Below are 24,968 nucleotides of genomic sequence, written 5' to 3'. Positions count from 1 at the left end.
AAGACATCGCCTTTGTGCTTGACACAAGTAATTTTTCCAACAATTGTTTACAGACAGATTATTTCACTTATAATTCACTGTATCACAATTCCAGTGGGTCAGAAGTTTACATACACGAAGTTGACTGTGACTTTAAACAGCTTGGAAAATTAAAGAAAATTATGTTGTGGCTTTAGAAAATTCTGATAGGCTAATTGACATAATTTGAGTCAATTGGAGGTGTACCTGTGGATGTATTTCAAGGCCTACCTTCAAACTCAGTGCCTCTTTGCTTGACATCATGGGAAAATCAAAAGAAATCAGCCAAGACCTCAGAAAAATAATTGCAGACCTCCACAAGTCTGGTTCATCCTTGGGAGCAATTTCCAAACGTCTGAAGGTACCACATTCAACTGTACAAACAATAGTATGCAAGTATAAAGACAATGGGATCACGCAGCCATCATACTGCTCAGGAAGGAGACGCATTCTGTCGGAACCAGAAGCACAAGCATTTCGCTACACTTGCAATAACATCTGCTAACCGTGTTTATGTGACCAATAAAATAGGATTTGAATTGGCCTGAACCAGGCTGTACGTTGCTGTTTTAGAACTTATTTAACAGACAGATTGCAATGTGTATTTACTGATGGTCTTATATCAGGTTTTCTGGACATAACCGAAGGTGTCCCACAGGGATCGATTCTTGGTCCAGTTCTGTTCGTTATTTACATTATCAATATTGGTTAATCTGTAGAAAAAATATGTATAACCTGTATGCCTCTATGCCTGTATGCCGATGATGACACTGTTGTGTATGCTATTGCCCCCACAGTTGACTATGCACTTTCTGAGCTACAGTCTGCATTCCCTGCTTTACAGAACGTCTTTGTTGAACTGAAATTGGTGCTGAATGCAGATAAAACCAAGTGTATGTTGTTTTCTAAAACACTTGTTACTGATGATTTAGACATATGTACTTTGGAGGGTGCTCACATTGATTGTGTCCCCCACTTATACATATCTGGATAGACGAAAGGCTATCTTTTAAAACCATATTGATGAGTTACAGATCTTAATTTGATCACTCTTTTGATGCTGAGAATTTTCCTGCACCTCAAGAAATGCAGATGTGCTTTGTAATTTACATAAATCCACTGAAAACCTGCACTAACACAAGGTTATATTAACAGTATTGTACTTGTTATGTAGTAAAATTGTCGAACTAATAGCCTAACCACCGATCAAGCAACATTATGGACTAAATGTTAAAATCCTGTTGCTGTAGGATTATTTTGCTGTGACAATACGTGTCAAATTAATAAGTAGTTAGGAAGTTGAGAGTAAAAATGGGCTTCTTCTATAGAAATAGGTCATGCCTCTTGCTAAATAGCAGAAAGCAGATCATTCAGTTGACGTTCCTACCAGTTCTAGACCATGGCGACATCGTCTATATGAATGCAGCTGCCTATATGATTGCAATCACATTAATTCCGTTAGATGCAGTTTATCATAGCGCACTAAGCTTTATTACGGATGACAGGTTCAGTACACATTACTGCATTCTTTACCAAAAAGTAGGCTGGCCCTCTGAAGTCACGTAGGTCGAGTCATTGCTCTCTTTTTATTTATAAAGCTCCCTTACAAAAACTTCCACCATACCTAACATCATTAATAACCTTTAGAGGTACGAGTTACCATACCCGGTCTCAGGGATGGTTAACTCTGGAGATCCCTTCGGTCTCCACAGAGTTAGGTAAATATGCTTTTTAGTTTCTTTGTACCCCATGTATGGAACAAACAAAGTTACCTACAACTAGATGTACTGGTGCCTCTTGGGCAGTTCAAATTGTTGATTGGGACCTCTTTGCTGAGAAATGGGATTGTTTCTCTTGAATTTGTTTTGTCATGTTGTGTTTGTGAATTGTGTATATGCAGGGCTCCCTTGTTCTCAATCATCTCAGGGAAGGTCATCTGTGTGCTCATCATACTCACCAGGGTCTTGTCCTGACTGCAGTTCGGTGTCGTAACCGAGTTCAGTGGTCAAATGCTCACCTTCAATGGCCACTGGCACGCTGAAGAAGTGTGCTCTTCACGGATGAATCCCGGTTTCAACTGTACCGGGACGATGGCGGACTTTTGCCATGGCGTCGTGTGGGCGAGCGGTTTGCTGATGTCAAAGTTGTGAACAGAGTGCCCCATGGTGGCGGTGGGGTTATGTAAGGGAAAACCCCCCTAATTTGGACAAAATAACATGGGAACATATTGGCATAGCACGAAACATACACACGATTGTAAATACCACCAAAAGTGGTCCATCTCCGGGCCAATCATATGGCAATTTTCCGATGGCAATTGCCAATTGTAACACCCCCAAATTTCCTTTAGATGGCGAGCACGCTCCACCGTGGATTTTCATACAGCAATGATCTCGGGACGGCCGTGCAGTGACTGTGGTTCCTCTCCACCGCTTGTTGTGTTGATTTCATCATGTCAACTTTGGTGATATTTTTTGCTGTTGAATCATATTGCAAATGCGCGTTACATTTGCAATATTGCACGTTACGTTTGCAATATGATTCAATGGGCATTTAGCATCACGAATTTGGCATGCTCAAAAATACTGCAGAAATGCATAATTGACTGTCCCGATGATCTCGGTATGGCAGGACAGTGACTGTGGTTCCTCTGCATGGCTTGATGGTGACATGAGAGAAGTGGGATTGTCATTTCTTAGCGATTTTTAAAAAAATGTCCAAAATGACTAGGGGCGCCCCATACTGGATGGGCACTGATGGAAGGTGCTCCTTACCCAACCGTGGACCCCTTGCACCCCCCTAAAGGCATTTAACCTGTTATGGATAGGGGGCAGTATTTTCACGGCTGGATAAAAAACGTACCCGATTTAATCTGATTATTACCCCTGCCCAGAAACTAGAATATGCATATAATTATTAGCTTTGGATAGAAAACACTCCAAAGTTTCTAAAACTGTTTGTGTGAGTATAACAGAACTCATTTGGCAGGCCAAAACATGAGAAGATTCTGTTCAGGAAGTACCCTGTCTGACCATTTCTTCCCCTTGTTGATTCTCTCTATCCATTACAAAGGATCTCTGCTGTTACATGACACTTCCTACAGCTTCCATGGGCCCTCAGAGCCCGGGAAAAAGCTGAATGACGTAATTCAAAGCCCTGGCTGAAACACACGAGCGCTTTTGCTAAGTGGTCTATCAGCAGACAAAAGGCTTAGGCGCGTGCCCGAGTCAACCCCGTGATGTATTTTCTTTCGGCTGTTTACCTACTTGCAGATTCCCGGTCGGAATATTATCGCTTTTTTACGAGAAAATGGCATAAAAATTTATTTTAAACAGCGGTTGACATGCTTCGAAGTACGGTAATGAAATATTTAGAAATCTTTTGTCACGAAATGCATCACGAATTCATCACGAATTTGGCATGCTCAAAAACACTGCAGAAATGCATAATTGACTGTCCCAATGAACTGGGGATGGCCGTGCAGTGACTGTGGTTCCTCTCTATCCCTCATTGTGTTGATTTCCTCATGTCAACTTTGGTGATATTTTTTGCTGTTGAAACATATTGCAAATGCACGTTACGTTTGCAATATTGCGCGTTACGTTTGCAATATGATTCATCATGTCAACTTTGGTGATGTTTATTGCTGTTGAATCATATTGCAAACGCGCGTTACGTTTGCAATATGATTCAATGGGCATTTAGCATCACGAATTTAGGCATGCTCAAATATACTGCAGAAATGCATAATTGACTGGCTCGATGAACTCGGGATGGCCGGGCAGTGACTGTGGTTCCTCTCCATTGCTCGTCACCCAGCAGTCAGCGTCCATCAGTCAATTAGATGTCATTCTGACACCAGACTGATACCATCTGACACCAAATCCACTTTTTCAAACTCGTATAGAAGCCAACTATCCCATATGTCAGAGAAGGCCCATAATTCACAGTGCTTTCAATTTTAACCATAAAAAAAACATAAAACACATAGTTACGTTATAGCTGCGGGTCCAGCTCTGACAATATGTGTAGGCCTATGTGAGGCGACCCCGAATCCCAAGTTTCGGCTCCATAGGTCATTCGGTGCCCGAGCAATGGCCTTAATTGGTGCTGAAAATCCACTTTTTCAGGGCATTACTACGGGGTCCCTGAATGAGCTATCGGACAGAGACATTGGGGTCCGTCTCTATGGGCCGAGGCGGTTTCAATGCACCTAGTCTTGCGACTCTGGGACATTTCTACATGTCGCCATGTCCGTGATATTCAAAATGAGAACCTTCTAGAGCCACATAAATCACCGTGCACTATCGACTTGAGCTCTTGAGCCACATAAATCACCGTGCACTATCGACTTGAGCTCTAGAACAGGTTTCAAAAATTTCGGAACTCTAGGTCTGACGGTTCTTTAATCGTTTGAACGAAAGAAACGATTGAAGGCGGTATAAGCCTCTAAGCCCCACACTATGTCCCTATGGTCAAATTGTGTGTGTGTGCGTTTTAGTTTTTTTTGCAAAAAGAATAGACACACGTTGTCTTTGGGGTAGGCATAAACAGAATCCTGAATATGAAGTCTCTACCTTAAGAATTGACTGAATGACACATGGTTGAGTTGCGTGATTTTCACTATCTGCAGGTGGCCATATGACAATAGCTCTTGGCTGTTTTTAACAACTTCCGGTTGTCACAGGAAGCTCTTACTCAACACACGTTGTCTTTGGGGTAGACATAAACAGAATCCTGAATATGAAGCCTCTACCTTAAGAATTGACTGAATGACACATGGTTGAGTTGCGTGATTTTCACTATCTGCAGGTTGCTTATATGACAATAGCTCTAGGGTGATTTTAACAACTTCCGGTTGCTCCAGGAATATTAGAATCGACACAGGTTGACCTCACAGTAGCATGATGGATTGTTATAGAAGACAGGTTCATAAGGCATTCATAAACCACATAGGCTTCAAGTTGAATTTAGGAGAATAGTCAATGTATTCCTATGGGGAGAGAAGTCATTGCACACTTTTTGATCTAAACACCTTCTTTTCACTATGAAGGGTTAATGCCACAGGGTCAAGGTTAGGCTTGCACAGATCGGGAGGACCTCAGGAACGCTCCTGAGGTTGAATTGTTGCTTCTAACCCTAACGGTTCTCTCACTGTCACCCAAAAGCACTTGACATATTGGTGCAGGCATAATTTTGGGCCTAGTTTTCTCACGGTCGCTGCACTCAGACCGAGCGAGCTACGGTCAAGTGGGGCGTCTCATTGAACTCGGCACAGCCTAGAGATAATGGTAATGCCATTGCAGGCTCTTTGTGTCTTTAAGCACCGCACTGTGTCACTCCATCCTTGCTGTGTGTGTGTGTGAGAGCTTTTCTTTGACATCTGATGGAATAAATGACTGATTTACAGTTCATGAGGGTTGCCTAGTCACACATATGAAGTTGTGGAAAGATCTGACATTTTTAACCCTTCAAAACAGCCCCTATGACACCATTTTAAGGCACTTCTGGTTGACACAGGAATCTGAACGTTAGGCTCTTATAGAATATTGAGTTTTAAGTCTTTATGTTAAGAAATGACTTATTTACAGAGGGTTGAACAAGTGTGTGTTGTTTCAGAAAATCACAGAAAATCACAGAAATCTTGCAGAGCTCCGAAACTTGCCTTAACGGACTCATCTGAACACGCTGCAACTGGATATGTATTTTTTTTTTTTTAAAACCTCCTGTTGTTGAATATCACCAATGTGTCATTGTACAATTTCTCTGAAATGAACATTGGTAAATGCATGGTTCCTTTTCTCCTGACACCGTAGGCTCATGTAGTTTGATGTGAAGCGGTCAAATCAGCACTCTATTTTCCTGATTGACTTTCAATCCCAGAAAAATAGACTTAACTCGAAAATCGTCGAGGCCTCGACTCCATCCTGTTCGGGGCCAACTGCCCATTATGCCAAACCCACGCAGACCGAGTTTCGTCTTCGAATTCTTTTCCGTTTAGGAGAAAAAGCCGCGTCGTGATCGGTGATATATGTTACATTTGCAATATGATTCCATTCGCCCTCCCGTGGAATAATCTGGAACTGCAGGGAAATGACCAAAATTTGAAAATTTTATTAAACGAAAACGGAAGGTCCGAGAGACTACATTCGATGACTTCCTGGAAGATCCGGCCCCTGTGAGCGGCCCGACGCCGTCCGCGGATTTATCGGACGTAGTCGGACGTCTAGTAAGGGAGCGTACATTTGCAACATGCACTTTCTCACTAACCACACAGCTGGCGCACGAGAGTTCCCTTATGTATGGTATGGCAGGTATAAGCTACGGACAATGAACACAATTGCATTTTATCGATGGCAATTTGAATGCACAGAGTTACTGTGACGAGATCCCAAGGCCCATTGTTGTGCCATTCCTCCACCGCCATCACCTCATGTTTCAGCATGATAATGCATGGCCCCATGTTACAAGGATCTATACACAATTCCAGTTCTTTCATGGCTTGCATACTCACCAGACATGTCACCCATTGAGCATGTTCCAGGTCCCGCCAATATCCAGCAACTTCGCACACCTATTGAAGAGGAGTGGGACAACATTCCACAGGCCACAATCAACAGCCTGATCAACTCTATGTGAAGGTGATGTGTCGTGCTGCATGAGGCAAATGGTGGACACAACAGATAATTACTGCTTTTCTGATCCACGCACCTACTTGTTTTTTAAGGTATCTGTGACCAACAGATAGTGTTCTGTATTCCCAGTCATGTGAAATCCATAGTTTAGGGCCTAATTAATTTATTTCAATTGACTGATTTTCTTATATGAACTGTAATAAAAAATGAAATAAAAAGAAAAAGAAACTACACTATGAAATTGTCACATCCTGACCAGTAAAGGGGTCATTTTGTTATTGTAGTTGGTCAGGACGTGGCAGGGGTGTGTTTGTTTTGTGTGTTTCGGGGTTTTTGGTTTATGTTCTATGTTTTCTATTTCTATGTGGGTTTTCTAGTTTGTCTATTTCTTAGTTTTGGGAACAACCTCCAATTAGAAGCAGCTGGTTGCCATTGCTTCTAATTGGAGGCCATATTGAAGTGGGTTTATTTTCTCTTGTGTTTGTGGGTGGTTGTTTCTTTGTATAGCTGTGTAGCCCTACAGGACTGTCGCTCGTTTTCTTGTTTTGTTTAGTGTTCACATTTAAAAAAATAAAAGTACAAGTATGGACACTTACCACGCTGCGTATTGGTCCGATATTTCTTACTCCTCAGAAGACGAAGAGTATGACAGAACCACCCACCAAACCAGGACCAAGCAGCAGAGGAAGGAGCAGCAGAGGAGCTATAAAGAGTCATGGACTTGGGAGGAGATCCTGGATGGGGCAGGACCATGGCACCAGGCGGGGGAGTACCGGCGCCCTAAGGAGGAGCGGCGCCATTACGAGGCGTTATACGCAAGGATGAACAAGAACGAGAGGCACCCCACCAAAACATTTTGGGGGGGCACACGGGTAGTATGGCTAAGTCAGGTCGTAGACCTGAGCCAACTCCCCGTGCTTATTAAGGGGAGCAACGGATCATGAAGGCACCGAGCTATGCGGAAATATGCACGGCAGCCATCATGCCTCAGCACAGCCCAGTTCGCCCTGTGCCAGCACTCCGTCCGTGATGGGCTACGGTAACAATCCAGCCAGAACGGGTTGTGCAGGTTTTGCGCTCGAGACCTCCAGTGTGTAGTCAAGGCCCCGTGTATCCAGTTCCTGTTCCTCGCACTAGCCTTGAGGTGCATGTCACCAGTCTGGCACCTCCAAAGCCAGCCCCATGCACCAGGCCTTTAGTGCGCCTGCCCAGTCCAGTACGTCCTGTTCCTGCTCCTCGCACTAGCCTTGAGGTGCGTGTCCCTAATCTGGCACCTCCAAAGCCAGCCCCACGCATCAGGCCTCTAGTGCGCCTGCCCAGTCCAGTACGTCCTATTCCTGCTCCTCGCACTAGCCTTGAGGTGCGTGTCACCAGTCTGGCGCCTCCAAAGCCAGCCCCACACACCAGGCCTTTAGTGCGCCTGCCCAGTCCAGTACGTCCTGTTCCTGCTCCTCGCACTAGCCCTGTGGTGCGCGTCCCTAGTCTGGCGCCTCCAAAGCCAGCCCCGCGCACCAGGCCTTTAGTGCGCAGTCCCCGTCTAGAGCTTCCGGCGACAGCCCACAGTCCGGAGCCGCCCTCCAGTCCGGCGCCGCCCGAGTCGCCCTTCAGTCTGGAGCCGCCCGCCAGTCCGGCGCCACCGGAGTCGCCCGCCAGTCCGGCGCCGTCGGAGTCGCCCGCCTGTCCGGCGCCGCCGGAGTCGCACCTCAGCCCGAGGTCTCCAGAGATGCGCTACAGCCCTAAGCCTTCAGCGGGGGGGGGGTACTGTCACGTCCTGACCAGTAAAGGGGTCATTTTGTTATTGTAGTTGGTCAGGACGTGGCAGGGGTGTGTTTGTTTTGTGTGTTTTGGGGTTTTTGGTTTATGTTTTCTAGTTTGTCTATTTCTATGTTAGTTTTGGGAACGACCTCCAATTAGAAGCAGCTGGTTTTCGTTGCTTCTAATTGGAGGCCATATTTAAGTGGGTTTATTTTCTTTTGTGTTTGTGGGTGGTTGTTTCTTTGTATAGCTGTGTAGCCTTACAGGACTGTCATTCGTTTTCTTGTTTTGTTTAGTGTTCACGTTTAAAAAGTATAAGTATGGACACTTACCACGCTGCGTATTGGTCCTATATTTCTTACTCCTCAGAAGACGAAGATTATGACAGAAATACAGATAAATTATATAAAAGAATGATAGTAAAAAGCTTTGGGGCACCTTATATTATATTACACTTTGGCAAAAAAAGCCAACTGAGCTCCTTCATTCATTGAATCAGATGGCTCCTTCATCACAAAGCCCACTGATATTGCAAACTACTTTAATGACTTTTTCAGTGGCAAGATAAGCAAACTTAGGGATGACATACCAGCAACAAACACTGACACTACACATCCAAGTATATCGGACCAAATTATGAAAGACAAGAATTGTACTTTTGAATTCTGTAGTCAGTGTGGAAGAGGTGAAAAATTATTGTTGTCTATCAACGATGACAAGCAACCGGGGTCTGACAATTTGGATGGAAAATTACTGAGGATAATAACAGATGATATTGCCACTCCTATTTGGCCACATCTTTAATTTAAACCTACTAGAGAGTGTGTGCCCTCAGGTCTGGAGGGAAGCTAAAGTCATTCCGCTACCCAAGAACAGTAAAGCCCCCTTTACTGGCTCAAATAGCTGACCAATCAGCCTGTAACCAACCCTTAGTAAACTTCTGGAAAAAATGGTGTTTGACCAGATGCAATGCTATTTCACAGAAAACAAATTGACAACAGAATTTCAGAATGCTTATAGGGAAGGACACTTAACCTGTTGGGAATAGGGGGCAGTATTTGCACGGCCGGATAAAAAACATACCCGATTTAATCTGGTTACTACTCCTGCCCAGTAACTAGAATATGCATATAATTGTTTGATTTGGATAGAAAACACCCTAAAGTTTCTAAAACTCTTTGAATGGTGTCTGTGAGTATAACAGAACTCATATGGCCGGTCAAAAACCTGAGAAGATTCTGTACAGGAAGTGCCCTCTGACCATTTCTTGACCTTCTACACTCTCTTTATTGAAACTAAAGGATCTCTACTGTAACGTGACACTTCCTAAGGCTCCCATAGGCTCTCAGAAGGCGCCAGAATGTTGAATGATGACTTTGCAGCCCATGGCTGAAAAACAGTAGCGCATTTGGATAGTGGTCGATCTGAGAACAATGAGACGGGCGCCCGCGTGCACGTGAAGAGTCCATTTTAGATATTGAGTCTTTGAACGGAAAGGACGTCTCCCGGTCGGAATATAATCGCTTTTTTTACGAGAAAAATCGCATAAAAATTGATTTTAAACAGCGTTTGACCTGCTTCAAAGTACGGTAATGGAATATTTAGACATTTTTTGTCACGATAAGCGTCCGCGCGTTCGGATAGTGTCTTGAACGCACGAACAAAACAGAGGATATTTGAACATAACTATGGATTATTTTGAACCAAAACAACATTTGTGGATGAAGTAGAAGTCCTGGGAGTGCATTCTGACGAAGAACAGATAAGGTAATCCAATTTTTCTTATAGTAAATCTGAGTTTGGTGAGTGCCAAACTTGGTGGGTGTCAAAATAGCTAGCCCGTGATGGCGAGCTATCTACTCAGAATATTGCAAAATGTGCTTTTGCCGAAAAGCTATTTTAAAATCGGACACCGCAATTGCATAAAGGAGTTCTGTATCTATAATTCTTAAAATAATTATGTTTTTTGTGAACGTTTATCGTGAGTAATTTAGTAAATTCACCGGAAGTTTGCGGTGGGTATGCTAGTTCTGAACGTCACATGCTAATGTAAAAAGCTGGTTTTTGATATAAATATGAACTTGATTGAACAAAACATGCATGTATTGTATAACATAATGTCCTAGGAGTGTCATCTGATGAAGATCATCAAAGGTTAGTGCTGCATTTAGCTGTGGTTTTGTTTTTTGTGACATATATGCTAGCTTGAAAAATGGGTGTCTGATTATTTCTGGCTGGGTACTCTGCTGACATAATCTAATGTTTTGCTTTCGTTGTAAAGCCTTTTTGAAATCGGACAGTGTGGTTAGATTAACAAGAGTCTTGTCTTTAAAATGGTGTAAAATAGTCATATGTTTCAGAAATTGAAGTAATAGCATTTCTAAGGTATTTGAATATCGCGCCACGGGATTCCACTGGCTGTTGAGTAGGTGGGACGATTTCGTCCCACATACCCTAGAGGTTTAACAAGCACAGCACTTACACAAATGACTGATGATTGGCTGAGAGAAATTGATAATAAAATGATTGTGGGGGCTGTCTTGTTAGACTTCAGTGCAGCTTTTGACATTATCGATCATAGTCTGCTGCTGGAAAAGCGTATGTGTTATGGCTTTACACCCCCTGCTATAATGTGTATAAATAGTTACTTGTCTAACAGAACACAGAGGGTGTTCTTTAATGGAAGCATCTCAAATATATTCCAGGTAGAAACAGGAATTCGCCAGAGTAGCTGTATAAGCCCCTTGCTTTTTTTCAATTTATACTCACGACATGCCACTGACTTTCAGTAAAGCCAGAGTGTCCATGTATGTGGATGACTCAACAATGTACACGTCAACTACAACAGCAACTGAAATGACTGCAACACTCAACAAAGAGCTGCAGTTAGTTTCAGAGTGGGTAGCAAAGAATAAGTTAGCCCTAAATATTTCTAAAACTAAAAGCATTGTATTTGGAACAAAATACTCACTAAACCCTAAACCTAAACTAAATCTTGTACTAAATTATGTGGAAATTGAGCAAGTTGAGAAGACTAAACTGCTTGGAGTAACACTAATTGTAAACTGTTATGGTCAAAACATATTGACGCAGTAGCAGCTAAGATGGGGAGAAGTCTGTCTATAATAAAGCGATGCTCTGCCTTCTTAACAACACTATCAACAAGGCAGGTCTTACAGGCCCTAGTTTTGTCACACCTTGACTACTGTTCAGTCGTGTGGTCAGGTGCCACAAAAAAAGGACTTAGGAAAATTGCAATTGGCTCAAAACAGGGCAGCACAGCTGGCCCTTGGATGTACACAGAGAGCTAATATTAATAATATGCATGTCAATCTCTCCTGGCTGAAAGTGGAGGAGAGATTAACTTCATCACTACTTTTATTTATGAGAGATATTGACATGTTGAATGCAGCGCACTGTCTGTCTAAACTACTGGCACACAGCTCGGACACCCATGCATGCCACAAGAGGTCTCTTCACAGTCCCCAAGTCCAGAACAGACTATGGGAGGCACAGAGTACTATATAGAGCCATGACTACATGGAACTCTATTCCACATCAAGTAACTGACGCAAGCAGTAAAATTAGATTTAAAAAACAGATAAAAAAACACGTTATGGAACTGCAGGGACTGTGAAGCAACACAAACATACACACAATAACATGCGCACTATACATACACATGGATTCAGTACTGTAGATATGTGGTAGTGGTGGGAGTAGGGGCCTGAGGGCACACAGTGTGTTGTCAAATCTGTGAATGTATTGTAATGTTTTTAAAATTGTATAAACTGCCTTAATTTTGCTGCACCCCTGCTGCTTTTGCAGCAGCAAATGGGGATTCATAATAGAGAATTATTTCTTAAAATTTGGAAGTCATTATCCGAAGAAACAGATGCTAACAGCTTCATTTGACAATTATATTTAAATTGAATATCACACGTTGCTGCAATCCATATCACTTTAATTTACAATTATAGATTGGTCCTCAATAACTTTATTTTCACACAAGCGTAGCCTTGATGTAGGTATAATTTGGCTTAGTAATTGTCTACAATTAAACGTGTTAACTAAATTATTGTCATATTTCCAGTCAAAATGTTTTGTTTGTTGTAAAATTCTTCGATTTATCTTTTTCATATTTCAATTTCGTTATTCCTGATAGGATGTTTTTTGATTGGGGCTGGAGTAGTGAAAGCAGACAATGACCATTCCCCATGCCATTTCCGCTGTCTAGAATCAAACCGGCTTAACACTGTTCAACGTCAGATCATCTGGTCTACTCTTTTTATTCCGCTGTTTTAGCCAGGGTTATTTTAGCTCGAAGCTCCATGTAATCGCCCGTTAGTAGCGTGTTAACAAATACAGCGGTAACCTGCAGGTAACCAACAGGTGCCACGTTTTTGTTGCAATGCTGTCATTGGGACTCCCAGCTAAAATAAAAGGTTAAAAAAATATGAGGGGTTAACTAATGTAGAAAAAAAAGTATTTTACACTTACCAGTCCTCTTCATATAATGTCAAATTTGGATATTTCAACTTCCTTACAAACTCTGGTCTGGATTCAATTCGGAGAAAGGAAGATTCGCGATTGAAATGTAAATATAATTTCTGATTGATCTGAAATATCCAGTGTTTACCATGAATGCAGTCACTGCAAACACGGTAATATTCCCTTTAAATTGCGCTATATCGCGGATTTTATGTACTCCGGATTAAAACTAGGCCAAAATTTCTACAATTATTTTAACATTAAATTATTGCCTGTCAGATTGTCCAGTTCACTGAGGATCTATCATGGTCCACACACACCAACACAGTTGTGAAGAGGGCACGAAAATGCCTCTTCCCACTTAGGAGGATGAAAAGATTTGGCATGGGGCATCAGATTCTCAAAAATTTTACAGCTGCACCATTGAGAGCATCTTGACTGGCAGCATCACCGCTTGGTATGGCAACTGCTTCTCATCCGACCGCAAGGCACTACAGAGGCTGGTGTATATGGCCCAGTACATCACTGGGGCCGAGGTCCCTGTCATCCAGGACCTCTATACCAAGCAGTGTCAGAGGAAGGTCCTAAACATTTTCTAAGACTCCAGCCATCCAAGCCACTATTCTCTCTGCCAAGTCTGGAACTAACAGGACCCTGAACAACTTCTAACCCCAGACCATAAGACTGCTAAATAATTTGTTAAATAGTTAACCAAATATAATAATGTTATACATCAATATTAGCAGGACATATGATCCTTTTTGCGCTAACTTTTTTTACTCATCACATATGCTGCTGCTACTGTTTATTATCCATCCTGTTGCCAGGTCCCTTTATTCCTAGTTATATGTACATACCTACCTCAATTACCTCGTACCCCTGCACATCGACTCGGCACTGTTACCCTGTGTATATTGTCACTCATTGTGTGTTTATTATTACTTGTATTATTACATTTCTTTCTGAATTGTTGGGAAGGGTCCGTAAGTAAGCATTTCACTGTTAGTCTCCACCTATTGTTTACGAAGCATGTGACAAATAAAATGTTATTTGATTGTGGTGATGTGTCAATAGAGTCATATATCTACTAAGACATATAGCCATGAGACTTGAAAATCGTAGCCTACGTGACTCAATAGATTTATCAGCTCCATCCTAGTGGCTCAGTGTGCTAAGTACATGCTGGGAAGTGGTAGGTCATAGGTTCAAATCTCATTGATGACCTTTATGAAGCTGAAACTACAGTATGTTGAGGCAATAGCCTTATAACATATTATGATGTAAGTATATTAAAGTTTGCTATGTTTATGTTAGGTAACTTCTTATAATAACATTACACTATACATCAATATTAGCAGAACATTGCAGTAATGTTTTCAGAACAACATCAATTATCAATGATGTCTGTTCTTAGAACATTATTGGAACATCATTTCATAATGTTAAAACCTCTTACATCTAAAATAGCTTTTCGGTGAAAGCACATTTTGCAATATTCTGAGTAGATAGCCCGGCCATCATGGCTAGCTATTTTGACACCCACCAAGTTTGGTACTCACCAAACTCAGATTTACTATAAGAAAAATTGGATTACCTTTGCTGTTCTTCGTCAGAATGCACTCCCAGGACTTCTACTTCAATAACAAATGTTGGTTTGGTTCCAAATAATCCATAGTTATATCCAAATAGCGGCGTTTTGTTGTGCGTTCAAGACACTATCCAAAGGGTAAAGAAGGGTGACGCGCTGGCGCGTTTCGTGACAAAAAATGTCAAAATATTCCATTACCGTACTTCGAAGCATGTCAAACGCTGTTTAAAATCAATTTTTATGCAATTTTACTCGTAAAAAAGCGATAATATTCCGACCGGGAGTCGTTGTTTTCGTTCAAAGACTGAAAATAAAAACATGGAGTCGTCTTGTGCACGCGCGCACCAGTGTCATTGTTTTCTGATCGACCACTTATCAAATGCGCTACTGTTTTTCAGCCATGGCCTGCAAAGTCATCATTCAACATTCTGGCGCCTTCTGAGAGCCTATGGGAGCGTTAGAAAATGCCACGTTACAGCAGAGATCCCCTGTTTTGGATAGAGATGATCAAGAAGGCCAAGAAATGGTCAGAGAGGGCGCTTCCTGTTTGGAATCTTCTCCGGTTTTGGCCTGCCAAATGAGTTCTGTTATACTCACAGACACCATTCAAACAGTTTTAGAAACTTTGGAGTGTTTTCTATCCAAAGCTAATAATTATATGCATATTCTAGTTTCTGGGCAGGAGTAATAATCAGATTAAATCGGGTACGTTTTTTATCCGGCCGTGAAAATACTGCCCCCCATCCATAACAAGTTAAAGAATAACTTAATGAGAGTCCCTTGGCAGAGGGTTATTCAGTCATTTGTGGAGATGTACAGATAGTGGAATGTTCCCATAATGTTTTGTCATAGCCACTTCCATTGTATTCAGGTAATATTGCTGAAGTACAGTTGAAGTCGGAAGTTTACTTACCTCTTAGCCAAATACATTTAAACTCAGTTTTTCACAATTCATGTCATTTAGTCCTAGTAAAAATTCCCTGTCTTAGGTCAGTTAGGATCAGCACTTTATTTTAAGAATGTGAAATGTCAGAATAATAGTAGAGACAATGATTTATTTCACATTTAATTTCTTTCATCACATTCCCAGTGGGTCAATAGTTTACATACACCCAATAAGTATTTGGTAACATTGCCTTTAAAATTGTTGAACTTGGATCAAATGTTTCAGGTAGCCTTCCACAAGCTTCCCACAATAAGTTGGGTGAATTGTGGCCCATTCCTCCTGACAGAGCTGGTGTAACTGAGTCAGGTTTGTAGGACTCCTTGATCGCATGCACTTTTTCAGTTTTGCCCACAAATGTTCTATGGGTTTGAAGTCAGGGCTTTGTGATGGCCACTCCAATACCTTGACTTTGTTGTCATTTTGCCACAACTTTGGAGTATGCTTGGAGTCAATGTCCATTTGAAAGACCCATTTGCGATCAAGCTTTAACTTCCTGACTGATGTCTTGAGATGTTTCTTCAATATATCCACATCATTTTCCTCCCTCATGATGTTATGTATTTTGTGAAGTGCACCAATCCCTCCTGCAGCAAAGCACCCCCACAACATGATGCTGCCACCCATTTACATTTACATTTTAGTCATTTAGCAGACGCTCTTATCCAGAGCGACTTACAGTAGTGAATGCATACATTTCATACAACTCATACATTTCATACATTTTTCTTTTCCTGTGCTGGCCCCCCATGGGAATCGAACCCACAACCCTGGTGTTGAAAACGCCATGCTCTACCAACTGAGCTACAGGGAAGGCACCCCCGTGCTTCAAGGTTGGGATGGTGTTCTTCGGCTTGCAAGCCTCCTCCTTTTTCCTCCAAACATAATGATGGTCATTGTGGCCAAACAGTTCTATTTTTGTTTCATCAGACCAGAAGACATTTCTCCAAAAAGTACGATCTTTGTCCCCATGTGCAGTTGCAAACCGTAGTCTGGCTTTTTTATACTGGTTTTGGAGCAGTGGCTTCTTCCTTGCTGAGCACTTTTCACCCCAAAGTATTTTAATCTGTAGGAGACAGAATGCGTCTCCTTCCTGAGCGGTATGAAGGCTGCGTTGTCCCATGATGTTTATACTTGAGTACTATTGTTTGTACAGATGAACGCGTTACCTTCAGGGGTTTGGAAATTGCTCCCAAGGATGAACCAGACTTGTGGAGTTCTTCATTTCTTTTTATGAGGCCTTGGTTGATTTCTTTGGATTTTCCCATGATGTCAAGCAAAGAGGCACTGAGTTTGAAGGTAGGCCTTGAAATACATCCACAGGTACACCTCCAATTGACTCAAATTATTTCAATTAGCCTATCAGAAGCTTCTAAAGCCATGATATAATTTTCTGGAATTTTCCAAGCTGTTTAAAGTCACAGTCAACTTAGTGTATGTAATGTTCTGACCCACTGGAATTGTGATACAGTCAATTATAAATTAAATAATCTGTCTGTAAACAATTGTTGGAAAAATTACTTGTGTCATGCATGAAGTAGATGTCCTAACCGACTTGCCAAAACTATAGTTTGTTTACAAGAAACTTGTGGAGTTGTTGAAAAGTGGGTTTTAATGACTCCAACCTGAGTGTATGTAAACTTCCGACTTCAACTGTATGTTTAGGGAACATTATTGGAACCATCATGTCATAACATCACACTGTAACCTTAGAAGAGTCTTGTGTGAATGTTCCCTGCTTGTTGTTATCAGTGTTGTTTCCATCAACATTAGCAGAATGTTCCTATAATGTTTTCTCATAACCAATTTCATTGATTCCAGGCATTTTATTTCTTTACTTATTATAGATTTCTGAAGTATTTTCAGGGAACGGTTTGCAACATCATGTACTAACGTCATACTGGAACTTTATGGGAGTATTGCTGGTTGTTATAGGTGTTTTGAATAGCATCTCCATCAATGTTAGCATAAAGTTCCTGTCATGTTTTCTCAGAACCACTTACATTTGAATTACAATCCCTGGCAACCTAATAGGAACCTTAGAGGAATGTTCAATGCTAGTTGTTACAGATGTTGTGCACAACATTTTAGTGAATGTTTCCAAGGATATCAAACATTTCTTAGACAAAACATTTTTTTACCAAAAACATTTTTGGAATGTTTGTGTGTTATCATTCTAATGTTAGATAAAACTCTATCTTGAACTTAATATGAATGTCAGCTAATGTCTTGGGAATGTTTCCGGTTAACTGGGAAGCAATTGGAGAGAGAAGGAGAGAGAGAGCTATAGAGATGTGAAGAGGAACACAGAGAGAGGGAGGGTGGTTTTACGCTCAGGAGTGGGAAATAGTATGATTAAATAATGTCTCTCCATTTCTTGGTAGCGGTGGCCACCTCTCAGTTCTGTTTGGCTGTAGACCTCCCCCCATTCCCCACACACACACAAATATCACCCCATTTTCTAACAGCTGGCCGTATTAATAATAATCCTGTCCTTTAACCATATACCCCCCTCTCTCCCTAGATGGGTCTGATGGCTCTGGCCCAGGCAGTGACTCTCAGGGCAGTATGGAGAGTTTACGGTACCTCCGGGCCGACGCCTTCACCCAGCAGCAACTGGAGGCTCTGGACTGGGTGTTCGAGCGGCCATCCTACCCAAATGTCTTCTCCACCTCAGAACACATCAAACCAGAACAGGTGAGTGACAATGCCGTGATGGAAAAACAGTATATAGTGTAAATATCCAAACACAACGCAGGAGCTGGACACAGAAAAGACATCTGAAGATAGAAAGAATATTAGTATACACTTTGTATTATGTGCATAAGCCCCTTTTAAGTACACGACACACTGATGTCATGCACAACACACAACTTTTGGATGCAGAAAGAAAGCAGGAAGTCACCCATCATCGGTCAGCGCCACGAATAAACCTCCTAGGTTGTTGTAACCAGAGCCATACATTTTTTGGGTTGTCATAAGCTTACAATGTTGTTTTGACTTTTGCTTGAACAGTCACTAACATTATATTTGGTTGTGATTTTTACAAAATATCTATTTTGGATGCAGCAATCAAAGAAATCATATTTATTTATAAAGCCCTTTTTACATCAGCAGTGGTCACAAAGTGCTTATACAAACACTAAGCCTAAAACCCCAAAGAGCAAGCAATGCTGATAGATGCACGGTGGCTAGGAAAAACTCCCTAGAAAGGCTAAAACTAAGGAAGAAACCTAGAGCGGAACCAGGCTGAGGCGTGGCCAGTCATCTTCTGGCTTTGCCTGGTGGAGATCCTAAGAGCACATGGACATTAAGGCCAAAGTGTTCCTCAAGATGTTCAAACGTTCATAGATGACCAGCAGGGTCAACTAATAATCACAGAGGTTTATAAAGGGTGCAACAGGTCAGCACGTCAGAAGGAAATGTCAGTTGGCTTTTCATAGCAGTGTATTCAGAGGTCGAGACAGCAGGTGCGGTAGAGCCAGACAGAGAGGGAGAAAGAGGGAGAAAGAGGGACGAAACTGCAGGTCTGGGTAGCACGTCCAGTGAACAGGCTAGGGTTCCATAGCCGCAGGCAGAACAGCAGAAATTGGAGCAGCAGTACAACAAGGTAGCATGTCCAGTGAACAGGCCAGGGTTCCAAAGCGCCAGCAGAACAGCAGAAACTGGATCAGCAGCACAACCAGGTGGACTGGGGACAGGGACAGCCAGGAATCGCCAGGCCAGGTAGTCCTGAGGCATGGTCCTAGGGCTCAGTTGTTAATTAGCACAGGCTAATTAACAGCCTGTATCGACAGCTATTTTACTGGTTGAAGTTGAAGTGTTTTTTTGGTACTGTATATTGCAGTTGTTTTGCGATGATGACACAAACATTATATTCAGCAGGAGATTCAAACGATTCATCTGCCTCACCTAAAGCCCATTCTGATTGGAAGCTCCTATAGACCACCAAGTGCTAACATTCAGTATATGGATAATGTGTGAAATGCTTGATAATGTATGTGATATCAACAGAGAGGTATATTTTCTGGTTGATTTAAATATTGACCCAATTTCATCAAGCTGCACACTCAAGAAAAAGATTCAAACTGTAACTTCCCTTCCCTCAGTCAACCTACCAGGGTTGTTACAAACAGTACAGGAATTAAATCATCAATATGTATTGATCACATCTTTACTAATGCTGCAGAAATTTGCTTTAAAGCAGTATCCAGATCCATTGGATGTAGTGATCACAGTATAGTAGCCATATCTATGAAAACCAAAGTTCCAAAGGCTAAGCCTAAGACAGTGTATAACAGGTTATACATAACATTTTGTAGTGATTCCTATGTTGTTGATGTAAAGAATATTTATTGGTCTGTGGTGTTGAGAACGGTGCCGAAGGAGATGGCTGCCGTTTTACGATCCCGTGACCAATTGTGCACGTTTTTTTCACGTTATTTGTAGCTTATTTTGTACATGTTTCTGCCACCGTGTCTTAGGACCAAAAAAAGCTTCTAGGTATCAGGACAGTGATTACTCACCCCGTACTGGAAGAATACTTTTTCTTCAACGAGTCGGATGGGAAGGATTTACTTCCGACGCCCGACAAAGCCCTCATCCCCGTTATTCGCAGGAGAAAGAAATGGCGGTATCGGGGACGAAGGTCCAGGTGTCTTGTAAGGATCCGATGCTGAGGAGGTAATCTACCTTTACCATCTGTCCTATTAGCCAACGTACAATCAATCCATAATAAAATAAACAAACTATGATCACGTATATCCTACCAACGGTGCATTAAACACTGTAAAATCTTATGTTACCCTGCAACCAGAGGGAAAATAACTCTAGACCACTTTTACTCCACACACAGAGACGCGTACAAAGCTCTCCCTCGCCTGCTGACCAAAATTATATCCTCTTGATTTCTGCTTACAATCAAAACTTAAAGCAGGAAGCACCAGGTCAATAAGAAAGTGGTCAGATGAAGCAGATGCTAAGCTACAGGACTGTTTTGCTAGCACAGACTGGAAAATGTTCCGGGATTCTTCCGAATGCATTGAGGAGTACACCACATCAGTCACTGGCTTCATCAATAAGTGCATCGATGCTGTCGTCCCCACAGTGACCGTACGTACATACCCCAACCAGAACCCATGGATTACAGGCAAAATCCACACTGAGCTAAATGGTAGAGCTGCCACTTTCAAGGAGCAGGACTCTAACCCGGAAGCTTACAAGAAATCCTGCTATGCCCTCCGAAGAACCATCAAACAGGCAAAGCATCAATACAGAACTAAAAATGAGTCGTACTACCCCTGCTCCGTCGCTCGTCGGATGTGGCAGGGCTTACAAACTATTACAGACTACAAAGGGAAGCATAGCCGCGAGCTGCCTAGGGACACGAGCCTACCAGACGAGCTAAATTATTTCTATGCTCGCTTCGAGGCAAGTAGCACTGAAGCATGCATGAGAGCATCAGCTGTTTCGGATGATTGTGTGATCATGCTCTCCGTAGCCGATGTGAGAAAGACCTTTAAACAGGTCAGCAATCACAAGGCCGCAGAGCCAAATGGATTACCAGAACGTGTACTCCGAGCATGCACTGACAAACTATCAAGTGTCTTCACTGACATTTTCAACCTGTCCCTAACTGAGTCAGTAATACCAACATGTTACAAGCAGACCATCTTAGTCCCTGTGCCCAAGAATACTGCCTAAATGACTACCGACCCGTAGCGTCTGTAGCCATGAAGTGCTTTGAAATGCTGGTCATGGCTCACATCAGCACCATTATCCCAGAAACCCTTGACCCACTCCAATTTGCATACCACCCCAACAGATCCACAGATGATGCAATCTCTATTGCACTCCACACTGCCCTTTCCCACCTGGACAAAAGGAACATCGGGGAGATGTGAGAATGCTATTCATTGACTACAGCTCACCGTTCAACACCATAGTGCCATCAAATCTCATCAATAATCTAAGGACCCTGGGACTAAACACCTCCCTCTGCAACTTGATCCTGGACTTCCTGACAGGCCACCCCCAGGTAGGTAACAACAAATCTGCCACGCTAATCCTCAGCACAGGGGCCCCTCAGGGGTGCGTGCTCAGTCCAGTCCTGTACTCCCTGTTTACTCATGACTGCACGGCCAGGCATGACTCCAACACCATCATTAAGTTTGCTGATGACACAACAGTAGTAGGCCTGATCACCGACAACAACGAGAGAGCCCACAGTGGCTTGGGAGAGTTTTCACCCCCCTTGGCATGCATTTTTGTTATTTTGTTGCCTTTCAACCTGGAAATAAAATTGATTTTTTTGTGGGTTTGTATCATTTGATTTACAGAACATGCCTACTACTTTGAAGATGCAAAATATTTTTTCTTGTGAAACAAACAAGAAATAAGACAAAAAAACATAACTTGAGCGTGCATAACTATTCACCCCCCCAAAGTCAATACTTTGTAGAGCCACCTTTTGCAGCAATTACAGCTGCTAGTCTCTTGGGATATGTCTCTATAAGCTTGGCACATTTAGCCACTGAGATTTTTGCCCATTCCTCGAGGCAAAACTGCTCCAGCTCCTTCAAGTTGGATGGGTTCCGCTGGTGTACAGCAATCTTTAAGTCATACCACAGATTCTCAAATAGATTGAGGTCTGGGCTTTGATTAGGCCATTCCAAGACATTTAACAGTTTCCACTTAAACCACTTGAGTGTTGCTTTAGCAGTATGCTTCGGGTCATTGTCCTGCTGGAATGTGAACCTCCAACCCAATCTCAAATCTTTGGAAGACAAACAGATTTCCCTCAAGAATTTGCTTGTATTTAGCACCATCCATCATTCCTTCAATTCTGACCAGTTTCCCAGTCCCTGCCGAAGAAAAACATGGGGATGAGTTTCTCAGGGTGATGAGAGGTGTTGGGTTCGCGCCTGACATAGGGTTTTCCTTGATGGCTTAAAAGCTACATTTTTTGTCTCATCTGACCCGAGTACCTTCTTCCATATGTTTGGGTAGTCTCCCACATGTCTTTTGGTGAACACCAAACGTATTTGCTTATTTTGTTTTTGAAGCAATGTCTTTTTTCTGGCCACCTTTCTGTAAAACCCAGCTCTGTGGAATGTACAGACTAAAGTGGTCCTATGGACAGATCCTTCAGGGTTATCCTTTGGTCAATTTGTTGCCTCTCTGATTAACCTGTTGGGGATAGGGGGCAGTATTTGCACGGCCGGATAAAAAACGTACCCGATTTAATCTGCTTACTACTCCTGCCCAGTAACTAGAATATGCATATAATTATTGGCTTTGGATAGAAAACACCCTAAAGTTTCTAAAACTGTTTGAATGGTGTCTGTGAGTATAACAGAACTCATATTGCAGGAAGTGGCCTGTCTGACCATTTCTTGCCCTCCTTGATCATCTCTATCCAAAACAGGGGATCTCTGCTGTTACGTGACACTTCCTACGGCTCCCATGGGCTTTCTGAAGGCGGGAAAAAGCTGAATGATGTAATTCCATCCCCAGGCTGAAACACATTAGCGCGTTTGGCAAGTGCTCTATCAGAGGACCATCAGACTGAGGCTCGTGCATGAGGGGATCCAATGCTTTTACTTTCACTCTCTTTGTATTAAAAAACGATTTCCCGGTCGGAATATTAACGCTTTTTTACGAGAAAAATGGCATAAAAATTGATTTTAAACAGCGGTTGACATGCTTCGAAGTACGGTAATGGAATTTTTAGAAATGTTTTGTCACGAAATGCGTCGTGCTCGTCACCCTTATTTACCCTTTCGGATAGTGTCTTAAACGCACGAACAAAATGCCGCTATTTGGATATAACAATGGATTATTTGGGACCAAACCAACATTTGTTATTGAAGTAGAAGTCCTGGGAGTGCATTCTGACGAAGAACAGCAAAGGTAATAACATTTTTCTTATAGTAAATCTGACTTTGGTGAGTGCTAAACTTGCTGGGTGTCTAAATAGCTAGCCCTGTGATGCCGGGCTATCTACTTAGAATATTGCAAAATGTGCTTTCACCGAAAAGCTATTTCAAAATCGGACATATCGAGTGCATAGAGGAGTTCTGTATCTATAATTCTTAAAATAATTGTTATGTTTTTTGTGAACGTTTATCGTGAGTAATTTAGTAAATTCACCGGAAGTGTTTGGTGGGAATGCTAGTCACATGCTAGTCACCTGCTAATGTAAAAAGCTGGTTTTTGATATAAATATGAACTTGATTGAACAGACATGCATGTATTCTATAACATAATGTCCTAAGATTGTCATCTGATGAAGATCATCAAAGGTTAGTGCTGCATTTAGCTGTGGTTTGGGTTTATGTGACATTATATGCTAGCTTAAAAAATGGGTGTCTGATTATTTCTGGGTGGGTACTCTGCTGACAATCTAATGTTTTGCTTTCGTTGTAAAGCCTTTTTGAAATCGGACAGTGTGGTTAGATTAACGAGAGTCTTGTCTTTAAAATGCTGTAAAATAGTCATATGTTTGAGAAATTGAAGTAATAACATTTCTAAGGTATTTGAATAACGCGCCACGGGATTCAACTGGCTGTTGAGTAGAAGCGTCCCACCTAGCCCAGAGAGGTTAATGCCTTCCTTGACTGGTCCATGAGATTTGGTGGGTGGCCCTCTCTTGGCAGGTTTGTTGTGGTGCCATACTCTTAAAAACAATATATACTGCTCTAAAAAAATAAAGGGAACACTAAAATAACACATCCTAGATCTGAATGAATGAAATAATCTTATTAAATACTTTTTCTTTACATAGTTGAATGTGCTGACAACAATCATACAAAAAATCTATGGAAATCCAATTTATCAACCCATGGAGGTCTGGAATTGGAGTCACACTCAAAATTAAAGTGGAAAACCACACTACAGGCTGATCCAACTTTGATGTAAGTCAAAATGAGGCTCAGTAGTGTGTGTGGCGTCCACGTGCCTGTATGACCTCCCTACAACGCCTGGGCATGCTCCTGATGAGGTGGCGGATGGTCTCCTGAGGGATCTCCTCCCAGACCTGGACTAAAGCATCTGCCAACTACTGGACAGTCTGTGGTGCAACGTGGCATTGGTGGATGGAGCGAGACATGATGTCCCAGATGTGCTCAATTGGATCCAGGTCTGGGGAACGGGCGGGCCAGTCCATACCATCAATGCCTTCCTCTTGCAGGAACTGCTGACACACTCCAGCCACATGAGGTCTAGCATTGTTTGCATTAGGAGGAACCCAGGGCCAACCGCACCAGCATATGGTCTCACAAGGGGTCTGAGGATCTCATCTCGGTACCTAATGGCAGTCAGGCTACCTCTGGCGAGCACATGGAGGGCTGACACCGCGATTGCATAAAGGAGTTCTGTATCTATAATTCTTAAAATAATTGTTATTTATTTTGTGAACGTTTATCATGAGTAATTTAGTAAATTCACCGGAAGTTTTCGGTGGGTATGCTAGTTCTGAACATCACATGCTAATGTAAAAAGCTGTTTTTTGATATAAATATGAACTTGATTGAACAAA

The 24,968-nt window shown here is 42.2% G+C and overlaps 1 protein-coding gene across 3 annotated transcripts in view; it reads left to right on the top strand.

Moving 5' to 3' along the window:
• pax2a (paired box 2a) overlaps positions 1-24,968 on the top strand; it is a 128,273-nt gene that overhangs the window by 65,926 nt on the left and 37,379 nt on the right. For all 3 annotated transcript variants that reach the window (XM_029764189.1, XM_029764190.1, XM_029764191.1), the window contains one exon: positions 17,955-18,127. In XM_029764189.1, coding sequence (XP_029620049.1) covers positions 17,955-18,127 — 173 coding nt within the window. The remainder of the gene's footprint in view (positions 1-17,954; positions 18,128-24,968) is intronic.

This window comes from Salmo trutta, chromosome 10 (genome assembly GCF_901001165.1).
Source record: "Salmo trutta chromosome 10, fSalTru1.1, whole genome shotgun sequence".
Lineage (NCBI taxonomy): Eukaryota > Metazoa > Chordata > Actinopteri > Salmoniformes > Salmonidae > Salmo > Salmo trutta.
Note: the sequence above shows the minus strand (reverse complement) of the source record. Positions and strands in the feature narration are given on the sequence as shown.